Source organism: Camelus ferus, chromosome 6 (assembly GCF_009834535.1).
Source record: "Camelus ferus isolate YT-003-E chromosome 6, BCGSAC_Cfer_1.0, whole genome shotgun sequence".
NCBI lineage: Eukaryota > Metazoa > Chordata > Mammalia > Artiodactyla > Camelidae > Camelus > Camelus ferus.
Genome location: NC_045701.1, coordinates 22675434 through 22697163, shown reverse-complemented (window position 1 = coordinate 22697163; position 21730 = coordinate 22675434). Strand labels below are relative to the sequence as shown.

The 21730-nt window shown below is 51.8% G+C and overlaps 1 protein-coding gene and 1 long non-coding RNA gene across 5 annotated transcripts; one reads left to right on the top strand and one right to left on the bottom strand.

Moving 5' to 3' along the window:
• Positions 1–1975: 1975 nt before the first annotated feature.
• Positions 1976–3139, bottom strand: LOC116664151. 2 transcript variants are annotated; one of them, XR_004320508.1, is made up of 2 exons: positions 3001–3139; positions 1976–2523 (listed from the first exon to the last, which is right to left on the bottom strand). It is a non-coding gene; the product is annotated as an uncharacterized LOC116664151 (long non-coding RNA). The 2 variants fall into 2 exon arrangements; XR_004320509.1 differs by having other exon boundaries at positions 2649–3001.
• On the top strand, positions 2867–14050 carry SPINT1 (serine peptidase inhibitor, Kunitz type 1). Of its 3 annotated transcripts, none has more exons than XM_006176623.3 (11): positions 2867–3008; positions 3286–3825; positions 9961–10085; positions 10317–10455; positions 10548–10718; positions 10899–10925; positions 11266–11391; positions 11501–11551; positions 12246–12416; positions 12641–12688; positions 13122–14050. In XM_006176623.3, the coding sequence occupies exons 2-11, from the start codon at positions 3351–3353 to the stop codon at positions 13331–13333; spliced, it is 1545 nt and encodes a 514-aa protein (XP_006176685.2). In that variant the 5' UTR covers positions 2867–3008; positions 3286–3350; the 3' UTR covers positions 13334–14050. The 3 variants fall into 3 exon arrangements, with proteins under 3 accessions (XP_006176685.2, XP_014407766.2, XP_014407767.2); XM_014552280.2 differs by having other exon boundaries at positions 2975–3090; XM_014552281.2 differs by lacking the exons at positions 2867–3008; positions 11266–11391 and having other exon boundaries at positions 3096–3825.
• Positions 14051–21730: the final 7680 nt, after the last annotated feature.

Sequence of the window (21730 nt, the reverse complement as noted above, 5' to 3'; positions counted from 1 at the left end):
TATTAAATTTTTTTTATAATAAAAGAAAAACATGTTCATTTTATTTTATTTAATTTTTTTAGCTGGAATCCTTCCCAGTTAAAATATGTTCATTTTAGAAACATTTCTAAATTTTCTAAAACGTTTCCCCATAATCCTGCCACACAAAAACCACCACTGCTAGCATTCTGGCAAGTTTCTTTCTAGTCTTTTTGCTATGCATATATATTTAATATAGTTAAGAAAATGCTATGTAAAATATATAATCATTTAGAAAACTTTAAAAAATATTATTCAAGAGATGTTTTAAAAAAGACATATTCATTGTGTAAAATTCTAAAATACACATAAATCTAAATGATCTGTTTGGTGTTTTTTTTTTTTTTAAATTGAAGTGTAGTTAGTTATAGTGTGTCAATTTCTGGTGTACAGTGTAATATTTCAGTCATACTTATACATACATATATTTGTTTTCATATTTTTTCATTATAGGTTATTACAAGATATTGAATACAGTTCCCTGTGCTATACAGAAGAAATTTGATTTTTATACAGAAGAAATTTGATTTTTATCTATTTTATGTATAGTAGTATTTGCACATCTTGAACTCCTAATTTATTCCTTCCCACCCCCTTTCCTCCCCCCGGTAACCGTTAAGTTTGTTTACTATGCCTGTGAGTCTATTTCTGTTTTGTAGGTAAGTTCACTAGTGTCTTCTTTTTTCTTTTCTTTATTATTATTTTTTAGATTCCACATATGAGTGATATTATATGGCATTTTTCTTTCTCTTTCTGGTTTACTTCACTTAGAATGACAATCTCCAGGTCCATCCATGTTGCTGAAAATGGCATTATTTTATTCTTTTCTATGGCTGAGTAGTATTCCATTGTGTATATATATACCACATCTTCTTTATTCAGTCATCTGTTGGTGGATATTTAGGTTGTTTCCATGTCTTGGCTATTGTATATAGTGGTGCTATGAACATTGGGGTGCATATACTTTTTGAATTAGAGTTTCTTCGGGATATATGCCCAGAAGTGAGATTATTGCATCATATGGTAAGTCTATTCCTAGTCTTTTAAGGAAACTCCATACTGTTTTCCATAATGGCTGCACCAAACTATATTCCCACCAACAGTGTAGGAGGGTTCCCTTTTCTTCAAAAGGGTGTGACGCATTTATCGTTTGTGGATTTTTAAATGATGGCCATTCTAGCTGGTATGAGGTGATACCTCATTGTAGTTTTGATTTGTATTCAAATTGCTAATTATTCTCTGATAATTAGCAATATCGAGCATTTTTTCATGTGCCTATTGGCCATTTGTATGTCTTCATTGGATAAATGCTTGTTTAGGTCTCTTGGTTTGTTTTGAGTATATGGACCAATGTGTGGGAAGTACTTAGGAACAGGGTTTGGACATTGTTAGGGCTTGATAGATACAGGTTTTTGTAATGGTGTATATGATGGAAGTAATGATAAATTGGTGGTAATAGTACCATAAGGTAATAGTCTCCTGTGTTGGGATTCTTGTGTGTATAAGGTATTGAAGGAGACAGGAATCAAATTTTAACAAAATCCTTTCTTTCCAGTAACTGCACAATCCTAGGCTTCATTCCCAGTGTACCATCTTTGCTCTGTGTTCCCCACTGTGTCTGGGATAGTGTAAAACTCCAGAAAATCCAGAGAAGGGGAGACAGACCCCAAATTCCCACCCCAACATCCACAATATGGGCAGTTGGGGAATGTTGCAGTTCAGCCAGGGAAAATGATTGCAGGTTTGGCTACAATGACCTAGTGGGCAAAGCTGCCCTTAAAGAGAAAGTAGGAAGACTGTTCCCATTGGGTGGGGGGTTGTTAAGTCATCATGGAAAGGCTTTGAGTCTCTTTTTGGGGAGAGCATTAACAGGATCAATCTTGCTCTGTAAAGAATGATTTTTAAGAGAATGGTATTTTTAAGAATGGTCTTTTCTTCACTCAGGAAAAGCAAGGAGTCCGTGGTTGTGTGAAATTTATTAACTCGGCTACTTTGATGAGCAGGAACCCCTAGCTTCCAAGGATGGCACTTCACTGGAAGAGAGCAGCCAGCTCCTGACCAGGAGCATCCCCTTGGTGAGAGAGGAGAGGGATTCTGAGCTCCAGGGAAGGAAGTAGCCGACCAATGAGGCTAACACAGACTCAGCTCCAACAGAGACCCGAACGTAAATGTTAGTACAAGATGAGGAAGGGCCTCCAACAAAAAGGAACCACTGCGGGTCAAGCAGGGAAGCCTGGCCCTGGGAATTCGCCTCAGTTTCTCACTCTGGCAGAAAGGAGGGCTTCCGGAGCTGGCAAAGGCGGCGGCGACGACGGGCATCCCGGATTCCGGTTACCGAAGGGGCATTCACACAGCTTCTGGGATCTCTTCCCGCCACGGGATGGAAATGAGTCCCCGAGGGCTGACCATGACAGCGAGATCATTTGCGTCGGGCTTTTCCCCATTTCTCCTCCTGCAGCAGCTTCACTTGCGCCTCAGGCACGGGTCTGAGAAAGCTGGTTCCGACTGGAAAAGAAAGCCGGAGGCAGCCGCCCCAGAGCACCCGACCCTTGGGTGACCGATTCGCTAGAGCGTCCTGTCCTGGCCTCCGGGGATAGGGGTGCACTTCTGGGGCGCGGGATCCCCCCTACCTGAGGCTGAACTTGGTGGAGCCGGCGTAGAGCAGCCTTGAGGGGCGCGGCCCGAGGCAGGGCACCAGGGCCTATGAGCCCCTTTGGGAACCAGGCTGCGGGGAAGGGGTCGGGGATCGCGGGGACGCGCGGCAGGCGGTCCGGGAGCTGGTGCGGTGAAGGCTCGGCGGGCGTGGGCGGGCCGGCGGCACTGGGGTTAATGTCTGCCTCGCCCCGGCCGCGCTGACTCAGTTTCACCAGAAACCAGAGGGGAGGAGGTGGCCGATCCCCAGCACACCAGGCATCGGGGCGGAAGCGGCGTCCCGAGCCGCGCTGGAGGCCGGGACCGGAACCTCGGCCCCACCCCACTCACCTGCGCAGGTAACCCGGGTCTGGGAGAGCGAGGCGGAGGCGGAGCGGGTTTGGAGCATGCCCTTTGTTCTGCGCCCGTGCGTGTGTCCGGGTACGTGAACTCTAGCCGTCTAGTGGCTGGGTCGCGGGAGTGTGCGTAAGAGGACCGGGCCTGCGTGCCCCACTTAACTCCCGGGGTGCACGGTGCTCCTCCGTCCTCCTCTTCACTTCCTCCCGGCCGGCCCGCCTCCCTTGAAGTCTCCTGGCTGATCCGGTGTCTCCTCCTCCCTCCCCTCCCCTTTCTCAGGTCGCTAGCACCCTTGGAGCCCAGAAGCCCGCACTGTGAAGGTGACCCCTGTGGGGAGGAGGGCTATGGTCCCTGGGAGGACGATGGCGGGGGCCTGCCTCTCCCAAGCCCGCACTCTGGCGGTCGCCGTGTGGCTTCTGGGCGCAATCGGCCTCCTGCGCACCCAGGCCGGGCCACCGCCGGTGCCCCCCGGTCTGCTTACGGCAGACAACTGCCTGGGCCGCTTTACCCCCGGGGTGCCTGCCTTCGTGCTGGACACCAACGCCTCGGTCAGAAACGGGGCCACCTTTCTGCGCTCCCTCACCGTGCGCCGCGGCCGGGACTGCGTGCATGCCTGCTGCAGCTCCGAAAACTGCAATCTGGCGCTGGTGGAGTTACAGCCCGACGGCGGGGAGGACGCCATCGCCTCCTGCTTCCTCATCGACTGCCTCTACGAACAGAACTTTGTGTGCAAGTTCGCACCCAGGGAGGGTTTCATCAACTACCTCAGGCGGGAGGTTTATCGATCTTACCGCGAGCTGCGGACCCAAGGCTTTGTAGGTAAGGACGAGGGTGGCGGGATGGGTGGATTTGGGACGACCCAGAGAAGGGGCTGGTTATGGAGTCCTGCGCGAGGCCAGCATCAGAAAGGAGTTAGGAGGAGAGACCCATTCTACCCCAACTCCTCCTTAGAAGTAGGCTGCATAAACAGTAAATGAAGGACACAGGCTACAGGAATGGGGAGGGGTGACATTCTAGAGCCCAGAATGGCTCCTAAATTCAGGATGGAGAGTGGGCTGGTGCTCTGTGATGTGTGTATGGGAACGAAGAGGCAGCTTCTGGGGATTCCCACTTCTGGCCCTAATAGGCCTGGCCAGGGCAGAGAGTGAACTATCTGGAGGCCACCTGGTGACTAGATAGGTATTCCCGGACAAGCACTGTCCTAGGCACCTTGAGGCCATCAAGTGAACCTGGTGAAGGATAGGCTCCATCTCCACTGCTGGGATTGGTTATAGCATCTCTCTGCACCCTTCCTCCAATGTATTGAACTTTCGGTGGTCTGAGGAAAACTGCCAGATCCCCAGAGTATAAAAAACAAACCCAGTCTGGGGGGGTGACCCAACTAGGGAGGGAGCAGTATAGAGGCTCTGGGGTGGGGGTGAGGAGGGTTGCTGGCTGAGTCAGCCCAATGGTATGTAGACCTGGTAGGGAAGGGATGTCATCTCTCCAGGCAAGTGTATGTGTGTGTGCACACTCGTAAGCAGTCAGGGCTCTTCCTGCTTAGGATCTGGTAGCCAAGCTGTCTGCTCACCTTGTTTACTTCCAGGGATAAAGGCAAAGTGGGACGTGGGGCTCCTCCTCTTTCCTTCTGGGACTGAGCAGTTAACTGGGATCAGGGCCCCTCCAGAGACCTTCGTTCCCCATTCTCTCCACCTGCTATTCTGGCCAGGTGGGGCTCCAGGGCAGGGATGGGTCACACTAATAACCTCTATTAGTACTTTACAGTTTGCTGATTGCTGTGCCACTCAGCCTCTCACTTAGGCATCATGACAACCACCTCTGAAAAGGGTGCTATTAGTAGTTGTCCCACTTTTTAGATTAGGAAACTGACTCCCATGTTAAATAATTTGCCCAGGATAACACTGCCCACAAATGGGAGACCTAGGACTCAACCCCAGGCAGGACCTCCAAAATTCCTGTGCTCTTTTCCACATAAGAGCACCTTTCTGGTAGAAAACCTGTCTCTGACAGCCTAGCGGACAACAGAACCAGAGACTGGGGTACCCAGGGGCCAGGACTGGCTGGGGCTGAGTCGCGGTGCTCAGTTCTGGCAAGCGGAGAAGGGATTTCTCTGCCCACCCTTTTCCTGGTTAAGGGCCTGCTCTTCTCCCCGTCCTCCCAATAGCTCTCCTGGAGCTCTGAGGAGAGGTGGAATGGAGATTCCGGGAGGCAGACACTGTCTCTGGGCTAGGCTGGGCCACTGGTTCCCTCTGGATCAGGGCCTGAGCCTGTTCCACAGGAAGCAGCAGAGTGTAGGTGGTGATGACTCTAACTGACCTGAGATGCCTGTGCCCTCCCTGCTCTGACAAGACCCATCGGAGTCCCACTGCTGAGCCAGTGCCTAAAACTCTGGGGTCTGGTCAGGGAGCAGAGCTAGACGAGGCTTTCCTCTTCTGGAAACCTCCCCACCCCCTAACTGGCCTAGCTGACAACTCAGGATGGCGTGGAGATTTCCTGGGGCCTGTGGGGAGCTGGCTAAAGCTTAGACTTAGCATGAACCCTAGCCATTTCAGGGCACTGCAGTGCTTGGGTGAGTGGAGGATGCTGTGCGCATGTCAGGGAGTCCATTCTCAGCTAAGCCTGGCCAGAGAGGTTGGAAGTGGGTACAAACATTATGGCATCCTGGAGGCTAGGCCAGGGTAGACCGAGGCAGGCAAGGTAAGCGAGTGTTCAGGGGTTTTTTGATTCTTGCACTGGGGAAATCCCCCGCAGGGTGGTTCGATCTGTTCCCCTTTCCCTGCCTGTGGCTAGGCCGGTCCAATCCAGATTCCTGGGGCCTCCTGAGTACCTGGGTCCTTCCTCTCCCTTCCCCTGCTCTCCCCCACTTTCTGAGGGAGGAGTGGCTTAGAAGGTGGAGTCTGTTGCCCTGGAGATGTCCTGAGGCCTGGTAGCTGGGGGAGGGGCTGGCTTTATTGCCACTCTGGCCCTCTGCTCTCTTGGGGGTGGGACAAAGGGAGTGGTAGGGCAGGGCATCTGCCCCTTGCTCCTAGGGGCTGGGACTTGGAGAGGACCAGCTGCTTGTGGGTGGACATTGCTGATTCGGCCCAAGGTCTGACATATCACTCTGCTGCCACTTCCACCCTGGGGGCCGATGGGGCTAGCCCTGTCTGTCTGCTAAGTAGACTGCCAAGTAATCTGTCTTCTTTCCCCTTTCAGACTGCTGATTACTTTTTGAAAAATGCAAGGAGGGAGGAATGGGCTCCTCCCAGCTCACTGCCCCCTTGGCTTGGCCTCTCACCTCAGGGCCTGGGGCTGGCCCCTGCTGGGCCCTCAAGCCACCAGGCTGAGGTTTGGTTCCAGACAAGTACTTGCCTGCTCTCCCAGCCTTACTTCCCCTCAACCCCTGTAACCTTGGTTCCCTTTTCTCATTCCTGGAGGCCTCTGCACCTTCTGACATGTTTCTCCTTTGAAGCTCTCCTCTCCCATCCCTTTGCTGTCACTGTGTGTCCTGTTCTTCTCACTTTTGGGACCACCCTCTGTGAGTCCCCTATTGACTCTGTTTCCTCTGCCTCATCAAAGAGGACTCCCTGTGACTCAGCCTCCTACCAGGTGTTATTATCTCTTTACCTTTGCTTCCGTTGAACACACTCTTTCATTTGACACACCCTCCGCAGAGCCTCTGTGGAGGGCAGTTTTGGCAATATCCATCAAAAATTGAAATGCACATAACATAACCCTCAACACAGTTCCACTTGCAGGAACTAATCTTGCGGCTATACTTAAACATGTGGAAAACAACTTACCAGCCAGTCACTCACTGTACTGTTTATAAGAGCAGAGAATTGGAAACAATCTAGGTGTCTGTCAACACATCCTATAATTGGATACTGTGGTGCTGTTTTAATAATAATAAACCCTGAAGCAGCATGGGTTAGTTCTTAGGAAGAAAGGAAGAATCCAAATTAAGAGGATACTGGTGGACTGCTTAAACATGTTGTAAATTATGGCACATTCATACAATGGAGTACTATGCAACTGAAAAAAGTTTGTTATGTGTTGCTATGAAATGATTTCCAGTATGTGTTAAGGGAAAAGCAAGACGAAGAACCTGCATGCTTGTGAATTCAATTCTCTCTCTCTTGATATTTACACATACACACACACACCCAGACTAGTAAGAGTGGATGCCTCTGGAGAGAGGAACCTGAAGGGTTAAGAAGAGGGGACTTAATTCTCACTACCCTTTAGTATTTTTAAAATTTTTCATTATGTACGTGTATTACCTAAGCTAAAAACAAAAACAAAACCGTAACATTATAAAGGCAATCAAAATCATAGCTCTAAGCAGGTATGACCTGCAGTGTGGCACTTTGATGTTTTGGAGAGAGCGTGAGTCAGAAGAACCTGATTCAAATCCCAGCCCTGCTGTTTAGAAACTCAGCAACCCTGAGCAAGTCACTTAACCTCTTTGGTGTCAATTTTCTCATGTGGAAAGAAGGCATTTGTGGCAGGATGGTTAGGAAGGTAGGCGATGTAGATCGGGGTCAACAAACTTTCTGTGAAGGTTCAAATAGTAAATATTTTAGGCTTTGTGGGCCATACAGTGTTGGTTACAACTGCTCAGCTCTGCCATTGTAATGTCAAAGCTGCCATCCACAATATGTAAATAAATAGGTGAATCTGTATCTTAATTTATGGATACAAATTTGAGTTTTATGTGCTTTTCACATGTCGCGGAGTGTTATTTAAATTTTTTTTCAATCATTTAAAAATATAACAGGTGGTGGGCTAGATGTGGCCCATGGGCCGTAGTTTGGCAACCCCTAATGGAGATGCTGCAGGTAAAGTACCTAGCCTGGTGCCAGGCACACTTCAACAAGGGGCAGCTTTGTTAATGACTCCAGATCTTTCTCCATCTCTGGCTTCTCTGGAGCTCCCACTGTGCACCTCCCCTCTGGATGGTTTTCCCTCCCTCAAATTCAACTTCTCTCTGACTAAAACCCACATGTTCCTGCTCTACCTGGTTTCCCTTCCGCTCTTGCCCTGGCTCTCCTTCCCCAGTTCCCAGCACCTGTCAGTCACGGAAGCCTGAAGCGTCTGCCCAGAATTGTTTCTCACATCCTCCTTTCCATCTCTCAGCTGTCCCTTACTTTAGATCACTCCTGTTGCATCTACCTTGAACCCCTGCACTGGTCCACTGGCCAGCCTCCTTGCCCCAGAGGAATAATTCCAAACAGATAGGTAAACAGATGCTGACTGGAGCTCAGGAGTTTCCCTGCTGCCTGGGCCCTTGACCCCTCCCTTAGGACTCCTGGACCTCGACCTGGCATCTAGGAGGTCAATGTCTAGTGCAGCCATGGCTGCAAGGACTTTGTGCTACTGTTCACAGCCAGTGTCTGTTTCCTTCCTGTATCACCAGTTGTTAAATATTTGAATGTCACTCCTGGTGCGTCCACATGCCCTGACCCAGCATCCAGGGCCCTTGGAGGTCTATTCCAGGCAGGCTGGTCTCCTTAACGTCCACCAAACCAGCCTTGCAAATTCCTGGCTCGTTGCTTTGGTTCATCACGTTTTCTGCTGTCATCTGCAACACAGAACATTCTCCCCTACAACCAAACAAATTTAAAAACAAAAGAATCAAAAAATCCCTTCTGTCTTCTTCACAAGCCTCGCCTTTTCCCTCTGACTTGCCACTGTCTTTCCCTTCTCTGAACATCCATTTCCTGTCTCGTTTATGTACCACAAATCCCTTCATCTTGTTGGGTCTTTTGTCCCATGTTGCCTCATGCTGTTGGGTCTTCTCTGCCTAAGTGGCCCATAACACCCTCAAGGGCATGTGTCAGTTTCCTAGGGCCACTGTACCAAATTACTACAACCTGGGTGGCTTAAAACAACAGAAATGTACTGTCTCATAGTTCTGGAGGCCAGAAGCCCAAAATCAAGGTATTAGCAGGGCCACGCTCCCTCTGAAAACCCTGGGGGAGAATCCTTCCTTGCCTCCTCCAGCTTCTGGTGGCTTCAGCCATTCCTTGGCTCCTGGCTGCATCACTGCAGTCTCCTGCTGTCTTCACACAGCCTTCTTTACCTTCCCTGCCTTCTCTTTTCTAAAGGCACTTGTCATTGGATTTAGGGCCTACCCAGCCAATCCAGGATTGTCTCATGTGGAGATGCTTAAATCAATTAATTCTGCAAAGACCTTTTTTTTCCCCAATAAGGTCAATTAATGAATTCTGGAGATTGGACACGGACATTTTGGGGAGGGGGGCACCATTCAACCCACTGCAGGCAGGAATCCTGCTTTGTGCTGTTTCTCTCTCCAGCCCTAACCTGAGACTCGAGGAAGCCTCAGGCACGGGTACCCTCTGGTCGAGGGAGGGCATGGTTCCCTTGGGTCCTCTTGTAACTAGAGGCTGAGTCTGTCTGAGATGGCAGAGGCATCCTCCTCCGTGGCCAATCATCCTGGGACACCCAGGCTTGACACGGCACAGCCTGGGGACTCTGTGCTTAAGGCCTCTATCCAGATGGGTTTCTCAGCAGTGATCTAGGCCACAGAGTAAGGGGTGATGGTGTTAATTACACATTAACTTATCTGGCTTTTCAAAAGTGTTGTTACTAACTTTTTAAAGCAATTATCACAAGTACCTGCTTATTATAGAAAACAGGAAAAGCCCCCCTTCCAAATATATGTGCATATATATATATTTTTTTTTTCTCCCTAAATGGGATCAGATGGCAATGTTGCTCGGTAATTTGCTTCAGAAAGTTGGTTTTACAACATAAAAACGTCGTAGTATAATATATCTAAATAGAGGACAAGAAGGTGGTTTGGTTGTGAACGCCCATCTGTACCCCTGTGCAGGCTGCCAAGTCTCAGGTTGGTCTAGGTCACCCATACGGCACCAACCCCTCACCCTAGGAGAGATCCTGTCCATTCAGTGAGAATGAATACCTCACCTTATCTCACCTTCCTCTCAGGGTCCGGGATCCCCAAGAGCTTGGCAGGCATAGACTTGAAGGTACAGCCCCAGGAACCCCTCATGCTGAAGAGTGAGAACACAGACTGGCACCTACTGCAGGGTGACACAGATGTCCGGGTAGAGGTGAGACACTGGGCTGGCTCCCTGACCCTCACCTCAGCTCTCCAGGGCCCCTTTTTTGAGGCCATCAGCCAACCCGTGGCTCCAGACAGGGTGGGGTGGATAGGAGCTGAGGATACACTTAATACCAAGTCCCTCTGCTCTCCCCAGTGGGGGTGGGGGGTTGGCTAGGGGGACCTGGGGCAGCCCAGGGGCATCGAGGGGTCCCAGCCTGATGGCCACTCCTGTGTGTAGAGGAATGACCCGGACCAGGTGGAGCTGTGGGGACTCAAGGAAGGCAGCTATGTGTTCCAGCTGACAGTGGCCGGCTCAGAGCAGCCAGAGAGCACGTCCAATGTCACAGTCACCGTGCTGTCCACCAAGCAGACAGAAGGTGAGGAAGGGGGTGGGAAGTAGCACTAGGAGCCACCCCCTACCTCAGTTGACTGGGCCCGCAGACCCCCTCACCAGCTTTCCTCCCTCCAGAATACTGCCTCGCATCCAGCAAGGTGGGCCGCTGCCGAGGCTCCTTCCCCCGCTGGTACTACGACCCCACGGAACAGATCTGCAAGAGTTTTGTCTATGGGGGTTGCTTGGGCAACAAGAACAACTACCTCTGGGAAGAAGAGTGCAAGCTCGCCTGCCGCAATGTGCAAGGTGGGCCTTTGCAAAGCAGTGTTGGGGCTCAGGTCACTTTCCCCCAGGGTAGGTGTTACCTCGTCACAGGTCAGGGAGGTGGGTGGGGGAGTCTCCTGTCCCCAGGCCCCTGTCAGCTCATCCCTTCGCCCTTCGGGGCCTGGCCCTGCCTACTCTCACTTCTTGGTTTTTCTCTCCTAGGCCCCTCAGTGGAAAGGCACCATCCAGGTGGGCTTTGCTCCTTTCCCTATTCCTCTCACCCCTGCCAGCCCTCCAGCCCTTATCAGGTCTAGGCCCTGACCATGTTGCCTTGGCCCAAACCAGTCCTACCCTCATAGGATGTGGAGGACCACAAACAACCCACCCCTTGCAGCCCAGCATCCTCCTAATCTGGGTCTGCCCATTTTGCGTGTAGCAGGGTTTGGGGGGCGGGGGTGGAAAGGGAACAGGGGTTGGGTCATGCTGTCGCATTAGGGTAGAAAGGGCCAAGTAGATGATGGACCCTTGGTACTTGCTGGCCTCTGCTGGAGCCTGACCTCACCCACTGCCCCGTCCTGCCCCCACCCAGTGTGCTCTGGCACCTGTCACTCCAGCAAGTTCCGCTGCAGCGATGGCTGCTGCATCGACAGCTTCCTGGAGTGTGACGACACTCCCGACTGCCCCGACGCCTCCGACGAGGCCACCTGTGAAAAATGTGAGGCCTGGGAGATGGAGGGGCGGTGGGCAGCCGCGGGGAGGGCTGGACCGCTTGCCCTGCCCCTCTGAGAGACCCTTGTTGAGTCTCTGATCTTTCATCTTTGCAGATACCAGTGACTTTGATAAACTCCAGAGGATCCATTTCCCCAGAGACAAAGGTGAGCTCCGGCACAGGTCCCCTGGGTCAGGGCTCCACTGCCGTCCTCACTCATCCCATCAACATACCAAACGGGCCTGCTGGGTGTACCAGGCTGGGCGCGCCTCCTGGGCTTTCCTTCTGTGTTTCCCAAGCATCAGACATCCTCTTAACACCTTCAGAAATTTAGTCATACCCACGTGTCGCTGAGATGTTACTGGTTTAACTTACTGTATTATAAAGGAAATGTTACATAACTACCATAAATGGAAAGCCTCTATTATGTGCCACAAATTGAGACTGACTATTTAAAAAAGTACAATGAAACATGGTAATCAATTCTAGCTGGACAATGTTGCCTGCCAAGGCCCAGATCCTGAGCTTTCTTTGTTAAAAGTTAGACCATCCAGTGATAGAGAGAAAACCAAGTCCTTGATATAATCAGGAATGCTGAAAGAAAATTGAAAAAGATATAGTTATGTGAGTCAGCCTAGGGTAATTCTGGGCCTAAGATTACTCTCCTGGATTTATTCCCTTGCTTCTGGCAACACTGCAGATGGGCCAAATATTTCTGGGGCCCCTGAGGCCCTCACTGAGTCACAGCCATCCTCAGCATGAGGTGGCTTGGGAGGTGACATGCAGCAGCCATGTGGAGCCTGGTGGTGGCAGGGATGCCTTGTGGACACTACCCCCTTTGCCTGCTCTTTACCCCCCAGGCCACTGCGTGGACCTGCCAGACACCGGCCTCTGCTTGGAGAGCATCCCACGCTGGTACTATAACCCCTTCACTGAACGCTGCGCCCGCTTTACCTATGGCGGTTGTTATGGCAACAAGAACAACTTTGAGGAGGAGGAGCAGTGCCTTGAGTCCTGTCGTGGCATCTCCAGTGAGCCGGGCAGTGGGGGAAGAAGATGGGGAGGGGAAGGGCTTAGCTGGAGCACTAGAACACTGGGCTGTGTCCCAAGGCCTGGGCTGGTCACACCTCGTCCTCAGAGCAGCTGGAATGGGGGTGGGAGAGGATGGCAGTGGGGGGGTCTGGGGCACTGCTGAGGAGTGGCTGAGTCTCTGAGCCCTTCAGATTGACTTGTTTCTCCCCCTATCATTTTGTAGAGAAGGATGTGTTTGGTCTTCGGCGGGAAAGCCCCGTTCCCAACACAGGTAAGCCCCAGTCCGCCCTGTCACCACTGAATTAGGTATCAACTCAGGGATCAACTCCACACAATTGGTTGTGACTGCCTAAACCTGTGTTGAGAAGGATCCTGAGGTTGGCTGAAGGGACAGAGCACCACAATCAATAGTGATACCTGCCATGGGCAAGGGAGAAGCATAAAAATGCACGTGCTAGGGGTGTGCCATCAGAGTCCCAGGCCCCTCCCTGTGATGCCTGCAAGGAGAGCAACCTGGAGCTGAGACCGAGGCCCATCAGAATCCCTCCCACTGAGCTCTCAATGGAGCTGTTCAGCTGCCCGAGGGCCAGAGGTCCTTCCACACCCGGCATCCACTTGCCTTGGTCCCTTCGATACAGAGTAGGGGTGGGTGTCAGAACTAAGCAGGTTCTGGGAACGCTGCAGTCAGCCCCTTCCTCCCCCAGGCTCCATGGAAGTGGCCATCGCAGTCCTGCTGGGCACCTGCATCGTGGTGGTGGTAGCCATCCTGGGTTATTGCTTCTTCAAGAACCAGAGGAAGGGCTTCCACAGACACGGCCACGGCCATCCCCCACCCCCTACCCCCACCAGCTCCAAGGTCTCCACCACCGAGGACATGGAGCACCTGGTCTATTACCAAACGACCCGACCCCTCTGAGCCAGGGGCTGCCTTGGCCCTTGAGCCAGGGGCTCTCGAGGGCTTTCGCCAGCTCTCACCTGGCCCTGTTTCCTCCTTGCCGAGATGGAGGCCTGGGCTGGGGAAGACTTTGAGACTGTATACCTCCAGCCTGTTTCCCAGACCCATTCTGCCTCCAAGACCAGGGCTCAAGCCTGGCTTGGAGGTGTCTCAGCTAAGCTCAGGCTGCTTGTTCCTGAGAATGCTCAAGGGTCTGAGAGACGCAGAAAACCTTTGAGCCAGGAGTCCCACACACGGTTGACCTGTTGGCCTAGGATTTCAGAGGAAGATTTGCTTCCTGTTCAAAGCTGCCTGCCCCCACCGCATGGCCTTGGGAAGGGGCCTGGGGTGGCATCACAAGCTGGAGGGCCCAACCCATCCTCCAGAGCTGCCCCTCCCACTCTGCACAGTCCAGGGCTGGGGAGAAGGACTTCCCTGTATGTTTTGTTGTACAGAGTTGCTTTTTGTTTATTTAATGCCACGGGGCTGGGTGAGAGGAGTGGAAAGTGGCTCTCTAGTGCCTGCCTCCTCTTCCCCTTCCCCCAAGAGTGAGCCCCAACCTGGCCCACAGAGCCAGATCCTCTGTATCCTCCCCCACCCCCCGGGGCACTCCGACATCACACTCCCACCCCCACCCACTCCCCTACTTCCCACAGGCCCCATTCCACCCTCAGTGTAATAAAACGATTTGTTCTGTGAGTCTCCTGCCTCTGCTCTGTGGGCCAGGAGAGGGACAGTGCTGCTGGGGGGAGATGGGGCCGCCCTGTCCAACCGGTTCAGGCTTTGGTCACCCTGTTTAGCAGGTTTTCCCACCCTTCCCGAAACTGTCCTAGCCCTGGCCCCTGGGGGCAGGGAGAAGTGCCAAGTCTGACCACCAGAGGGGAGGGAAGAGAAGAGGAGGAGGGGGAGAAGAAGGGAGGGGAGGGGACAGAGGGCTGTGGAAGTAGGGGGCCTAGGGAGGCTGGGGCACTGTTTCTTCCTGGCTTGAGCTTGTCAATGAGCCTGTTCAGTAGCTGAGGCCAGTTTTAACTGCAGTGTGTAGTTAAGGATGGCAGGGGAGGGAGAGTGTACAGGCTTGAACCCTGATTCTTATGTCTACTCCTTTTGGTTTGGGGACAGGGTCCCATGTGGCCACCCATCGAAGCCTTTGCTTCTTCACAGGAGTGTAGCTGCTCCCCAGGCTCTGAGCTCCTGCCCAGGAAGGAGCCTTTAATTGAGGTGCTCCCCTCCAACCCGCACCCCTCTGTCTGAGCTACCTCCTGGGGCCAAAAAAAAAAAAAAAAATCATCCTTTGAATTCGTTTCTTCATTTGTTCAACAAACTATTGAGTGCCTCTGAGCCAGGCAACACCAGTCATTAGAAATTTGGTATGGTCAAGATCAGCACATTGGAAACCCCATGTAAGTGCTGTACGTCTCTCAGGAGATGGCCTCAGCACACTGCCCTGGGATGAAGGTACCTCTATTATCCTCGTTTTACAGGTGAGGAAACTGACTCAGCAAATTTCAGTCCCTAAGGTCCTAGAGCTGGTAAGAGAGGACTGATTCAAACCCTAACATTATGGCGCCAGAGTCTAGTCTTAGAAAAGAAGTACTTTTAGATTGTGATAAGTGCTCTACAGAAAAATAAAATGGCGATGCAGGAGGTTGGGGGCTCCTTTTAAAGGGCTGAAGTGCAAGCAAGGTAAATGTACAGCTCAATGAATTTCCATGACTGCACACACCCAGGAGCCCAGCACCCAGATTAAGATGCAGAACTTTACAAGAAGCTCAGGATGGGCCTCCTTTTGATGGGTAACCTCTCACCTCTGTGTTCTTGTATCTGTTGTACTCAGCCTGGACCACCTCCCTCTTTCTCATCTTTCAGCCTAAACTCCAGTTCTCATTCCTGAAATCCTCCCTCACACACACACAGCTCACACCCGGCTCTGGGGAATGCCCTGCTCCACATCCCTGTGTCTGCTAACAGGATGCTCAACAAAGAGTACGCCCCCTTTTCCGTTCTGTTCACTTACCTGTCTTGCCGCTGGGTTGTGGACTCCTGGAGATGCAGATGGCATCTTAGTCACCTATGCGTCTCTGGCACCCCACACATCCTCTATGACCTTAGTAAATGGTAGTGGTTCAATAAACATTGAGTAGACAGCAGGAGGTGGGGCCCATTCCCGTGCTTTGGCTGTTCCCATTTCATGGGGCACTGCATTTTTTCTTCCTACTTTACTAGCCATTCATCTTTCCATCGAGGCTCAAAATGGGCTCCATCCCTCTGGGTTCCCCCCGCCCCCAGGACTGGGAACAACCCTCATTATCCCTTGGTTCTCTATGAGCACTTCCAGGGCTGAGGTAAATTCTGTGTCCCAATGCCTAGAAGAGTAATCAGCACAGAATAAGAGGTTAATAAGTGTTGGACCAAAGGGGACATCCTTCTCTTAGGGAGGGGTGGAGTTGAGGTGAGACCATGGCAGACGAAGCACCTTCTCCAGGAAGAGCTGCTCGGATGGAGGGCATGGCTGGGTCAGCTGGGTGACAGGAGGTGGGATTGCACAGAGGCCACTAGGGGGTGCTCTCACCACTGCTAAGCACTGTCTTTGCTACAAGGTTTTGATCCAGAGTACACACCCCGAGGCAGGTGGCAGGTGTGGAGCAATGAAAGCTAAGATGCAGCACCTGCTCTTCTGCAGCTTCCACTCTGGAGTGCTGGCGTAAGGAATGCAAATACCGTAACAAAACAACTTGGTCCCCAAACCACTGAGACTTCCCCAGCTGTCCCTCTGCTCCATCCCTACCCAAGTAACTCCTAGTCTCAAAACTGTCACATTTCCATTCCTTTGCACAGGCAGTTACCTCTATCTCAAATACTTCTTTGCCCCTGGAAAGCTCCTACTTACTCCGTGATCCAGTTCAAAGAGCCTCCCCTTTTCCCCAGAGTTTATCCCTGTCCTCTCCATCCTCTGTACACAGCTCTGTCACACATGTATGGCCCATGTTAGCATTTGTCTGCCCTCACTGGGATGAGGCACCTCGGGGCAGAGATGGGGACCAGGTCTTATTTACCTTAGCATCCACCATGCCAGGATCTACTTGCGTATACAAGATATCCCACAAATGGCTGTTGAATAAAACAGAGGCTGGTCAAGCCATGGAGATTAGGAGGAGATTGAGAAAGGGCTGCATGAAGGAGGTACAAAATGAAATGAGCAGGTGGGTCTGGGTGTTCCAGGCATAACAAAATCAGAGTGAGCAAAATCTGGGCAGTGGAGGTCATGGGTCTTGCTTTGATTGGGGTCAGCAAGCTGCTCTGTTTGGCTCAAGCATTGGGAGGAAAAGCTGGGAGGTTGGTGGGTAGAGGTCACGTTGGTGGGCACTGGGGATTTGAGCAGGGAGACAGGGGAAGGAGTTCTCCAAACTCAGCTTTAAGGAGTGGACAGGTAAGTCAGCTATATCACTAAAGGTCGCAACGCAGGAATGAGGGAAAGGAGGAGGAATCCACACTGAGTAACTTAGGCAGAGTAACCTATGTGAAGTACACAGCAGATGTGCAGTAAGTAAAGGCTTGTTGGAAAGGTTGCACACTGGCAGCCAATGGGGCTGTGACCCAAACAGTGGTTAAATTTCTGTAATTAGTTACTAACATTTAAAGAGTTAGGAAACTTTATTTTAAAAAAATCCGTATTTCTAGCTTCTTGTGAAAACTTGGGATACTGGCAATCTCAGGGGCCCACATTCCTGCAGCAATTTGGGCGCTAGGTCCTCTTGAGCCCTTCTTGCACTCACCGTCCCCAACCCCCTCCCTCCCTGTGGCTCCCAAGGTTAGTGCTGGCCTGCGCCCTCGAGCCTTTAACTTTGGGACACGCAGCATCTTATCCCTTATAACCCACCTGGCCCTCCTTATATGGGAGAGTTTTTCTCCAAAACTTCTTTGTCCAAACAGTTCAAGTAAACAGTGACAAAACCTGGGTTGTTTCTCCCAAACCCATCCCTGCCCACTTAAACAAACAGCCCTGAATGAGGAGCGGTTTACCCTATTGCACAAGACCACTCTCTTCTCCACCCACCACAGCTAACTGAAGCCTGGGAAAGCACTTCCCAGCTCCCCCTGGGAGGGGCTGCGGTCAAAAGCACCACCTGAAGCCCCAAACCAGGAAGCCTGAGTCAGCCTCGGGGGAGGAGGGGGTTGCCCGGACTCTCCGGGAGCACCTTCTCCCCTCCTCAACCTGCAGTGGCTCCCAGGGGTTCTATCAGCAGAGCCCAGAACCAGGAAGACCAAGAACATAGACTGGGAGAGAAATCGAGAGGCCCCTTGTTATGAGGCTAAAACAAAACCAACAACAAAAACTTCTTTAAGGCTGTATGTTTTAGAGAAACAAAACTGAAAAAAGATATTTACCGAAAAGTTCAAAGTGTCTTCTCTCTTGAGAACAAAATGGTGGTTTTCATTTTCTTCTTTTTGTCAACCTTCATTTTCTAAATTTTCTATGAGTGTCTATTGCTCGTGTAATAAGAAAAAGTTATTTTGTGAAAAAGTCTTGAGATCTGTTTTGGAAAGAAACAAATCATCAGACCACGAAGCTCTGAGGTGGGACAGAGACAGTGGGGATGGAAAAGGGGAGCGTGTGTCTGGAGATCTGAGGAAGGGAGAAGCTTTGGGACGTGGTGACCGGCTTGTGCCCAGAGGAAACTGAGTCAGTGGATCCTTCAGGTTTTCTGTCCCGGGAGTCTGGCAGTGCCACCTGCAGGAACAGGGTCCAGTGGAGGAGCTTCAGGAGAACTAGGCAGAAGTTACCAGATGGCCAGCAGGTACCAGATGAAAACTAGTTTTATTGATTTTATTGTTGGTTACTTAGTTTTTGTTTGCTTTTGCCTTGCCTCACTGGGGAAGGATTTAAAGGCAATTTAAAGGGGTCTATAAACTATGAGATAACATGAGTATAAAGTAGGAACAAGATTTTTTAAAAAAGAAAAAGCAAGAAGGAACATAAAATAGGTCTAGGAACGAGGCAAAAACATACGAATCTTGCAGTCTTTGGGCCCAACACCTAGTTCTGTGTTCCAGCAGCAGGTGTGTCTTGGTGCGGCCCGAACACTCCAGAGGTGAGGGTGTGGGCCTGGTGGCGGGGCTGGAGCTCCTGGACTTGGGAGTATGTGGTGTGAGGGTGAAACACGGGGAGAGGGGAGATTACTGTGGGAGAGAGAGCATGGACCTAGAAAGGAGAGAAGAAAGTGAGGACAGAGCCTCTTCCTGGAGAAGAGGAAGCAGAGGAGGAGAAAGTGGTCGGAGGGGCAGAGAGGAGACCCAGGAAGAGAGAGCTCAAAGGCAAGGAGTTTCACAGCCAGCTGTGAAAGGATGCTGGGAGTGAGGAGACAGCTGACCATCATGGATGGTTAAGGAGCCAGGTGGAAACACCTAGCGGGGGCTGGGAGCAGAGTGGGGCTGGAGGCTGCTGTGGGAGTAGTGGGGAAGAGAAGGAGAGCCAGCACCCTCGCCACAGAGAGCTAGGGGTTGAGGAGAGGCCCAGGCTGGGTTTTACATGTGGAGGGAGAGGCTCGAGGTTCAAGGGACGATCAAACACCGATGGAATACAAAGGATTACACTGTTGACCACTCATTAATTTGGGGTTGTCTTCCCAGTGGGTTTTCTCTGACCCACTTACCCTTTCCTGCATGATCCCCTTTGCAACCAGTTTATGACCCCAGGTTAACCAGGTTGACCAGGGTTAGTCTCTGGTCCCCGGAGATCCCATAGTGGTCTATGAATAGTAAAGAACATGGACAAGATGGCAAGATCATTTCTATCCCAAAACTATGGTATTTACCTCAGGTTACAGGCTCTAGGGCCCCCTGAATGCACAGCTGGGGGAGGCTGTCAGAGTCAAGTTGTTGGGGCCCAGAGAGGGGCAGTGACTGACCCAAGGTCACACAGCCAGTGGTTGGGCTCAGAGCTGGGCCAGGAGGCCTAAGCCCCAACCTTTTTGCTCTGACGTCTCATCTTCCGCAGACGACCAGACTCCTAGGTTCAGTTTCTGTCCTTTCTCTGGAAGTGGGACAAAGGAGACAGGAGCCAGGCCAAGAAGCTGTCAGGGCTGGTCCCAAGCCTCAGGAGGCTGGGAACCCAAGGTCCACGCCCCTGTAAACACAGGCCAGTACTGATACCTCTCGCTTAGCTCTCGATAGCTTCCTCCAAATCAGTTCCCCGCTATTATCTGGCTTATCCCTGCAGGTCCCCTGGGAGCCAGGGAGGGGCAGAGAGTACTCGCCCCACTTCACAACTGGGAGAAACTCAGACAAGAAAGAAGGCAATAATTTGCCCAAAGTCGCCCAGCAAGTCAGGGATGGGGTTGAAACAGGAGGTCCCATGGGAGATGTGAGGGTCAGCAAAGCACATGGCCCCTTGGGCGGGGGTGTAACGGTGGCATAGGTAGAAAAATGCATACAGCCTCAGGAATCGAGGGTCCCCTGTCTCACCCAGAGAGTGATCTCGCCCATCCCTGGAGGGGAGAACTGTTTGCTCCCCAGCTGGTGCTGGGTGGTGGGGAGGGAGAGGAGAGGGGCAGAGACAACAGGACATGGCCACGGAGAATACAGATCTAGGGGAGAAGTAGTCATGGGTCAAGTGTCCCTGGGTGGGGACTGTGCTGCCTGCTTTTCTGCCAGATTTAAGGGACCTCAGGGAATCCCCACGCCCACACCAGGCCCAAAGGCTCCCCTACTGCCTCTCACTGCCAAGGGGCCAAGGAGTCATCTGGACACCTGGGGAGAGAGGCAGATTGGTGCAGATGAAGGTCAAGGAGGTCATGGAGCTGGTGACAGTGATCAACTCTGCCTTCCGGCAGGGTTTGAGTAGGTTGAACAGAAACCCACATTATTAATAGAGTTCCCATTCAATCTCAAAAATATCCTGAGTCTGACAATAAATTCCATGGTCATCCCAGTTAGGGGACAAATCTCTGTTCAGTGGAGACAGCCTTGAGAACATTCCACTAGGAGGGCCGGCCTGGTTCATTGCTAATATCTCTCCTCGCCTCCCACCTGCAGCCCTTTCTCCCTCTGCCCCACTCCCCAGCCTAGGACAACCTAATCTGTCCCATAAACTATGCCTCCCAGCCCTGCCCTCTAAGAAAACCATTTCTAGGGGGCAGAACCCCCAGGCAGCACACCAGAAAGAAGCCTGGACCCAGGGTCAGGAAACCCAGGCCCAAGCCCCATCTGCTTCACCTTGGTCACGTGGCTCTGTGCTTCAGTCTTCTCATCTGAGTATTGGAGCTAATGAGAGCCATCTGACCAATCCTGAAGTTCAGTTGTTAAGAATGGAAGGTGGTAATGGAGGAGACAGGGCGCCTAAGCATTGCTGCATGCAGGGACTAGTGCTCCCCCCCCCCCCCCCCCACCGACAGTCAGCACTGCCCAGGCCCAGGAAGTCACTCCCTACTGTTGCCACAGCATGACTAATGTGGCCCCTCGGCTGGCTGAGTGCTGCTTACCGGAGGATTTGGCCCAGGCCCAAGGAGGGCGCTGACAGCGCAGCCCTGCTGGGAGCGGGGTTTCCTGGCAGCCAGGCTCAGTGGGCAGGTCTGACCTGAGAGCCTCGTTACCGCCTGGGGCCTGGGCTGGTTGCAAAAGGGGCCGGTGCTCCTGACGCAGTCTGCTCTCGGTCTCACTCACTCTCCCAAGCTGGTTCCCAGGAGAATGAGGAGCTCAGAGGGTGCGTCACCTGCGCCCTGGGCACTACTCTGCTCCCAGGGGGAAAGCAAGCGAGGCCCAGCTCCCCTAGCTGTTAGCACACTCACACACCAGCCCAGGCCCAGCACACACACCCAACACAAAGATGCACATGGAGATAGTCCCCCTACAGATCCACACAGAATTGAGCCTGGGCACACACAGACACAGACACATGGTCCCCCAAAACAAGGCCCAACCTAGATGTGCACACACAGGCACAGAGACCAACAGACACACCCAGACACACACCCAGACACACACACAGGGTTGGGTATAACACACACTCAGGGCAGACGTGAGGATACACACACACAGGCAGAGCTATACACATCTCACATAAATATAGACACCCACTTTTACAGACACACAAACTTGCACATATATGGAATGATTCAGAGTTTTGCACAGAGGGAATACCCACTTTCAATGCACAAAAAGAGCAAAAACAGGGATGCAGAGAAATAGACATGAACACAAATATCTAATATATACAATACCTTGTCATCCTTTAGTATTTATTGACCACCCACTATCTGCTAGTCATGCTCCAATAGAAAGAGCCCCCTTCCACGAGTCACACAGACACAGAAACCCAAGCTCCCTCATCAGAGCCACTCGGGATTATATGCGGGTCCAGACTCCAAGGCAAAGATGAAGAAC

Excerpts from the sequence above, each read along its gene's own strand:
- SPINT1 (XM_006176623.3), top strand. The coding sequence starts at position 3,351 with ATGGTCCCTGGGAGGACGATGGCGGGGGCCTGCCTCTCCCAAGCCCGC. Across the intron at positions 10,086-10,316 it reads ACACAGATGTCCGGGTAGAG|AGGAATGACCCGGACCAGGT; the intron begins GTGAGACACTGG and ends TCCTGTGTGTAG. Across the intron at positions 10,926-11,265 it reads AGTGGAAAGGCACCATCCAG|TGTGCTCTGGCACCTGTCAC; the intron begins GTGGGCTTTGCT and ends GCCCCCACCCAG.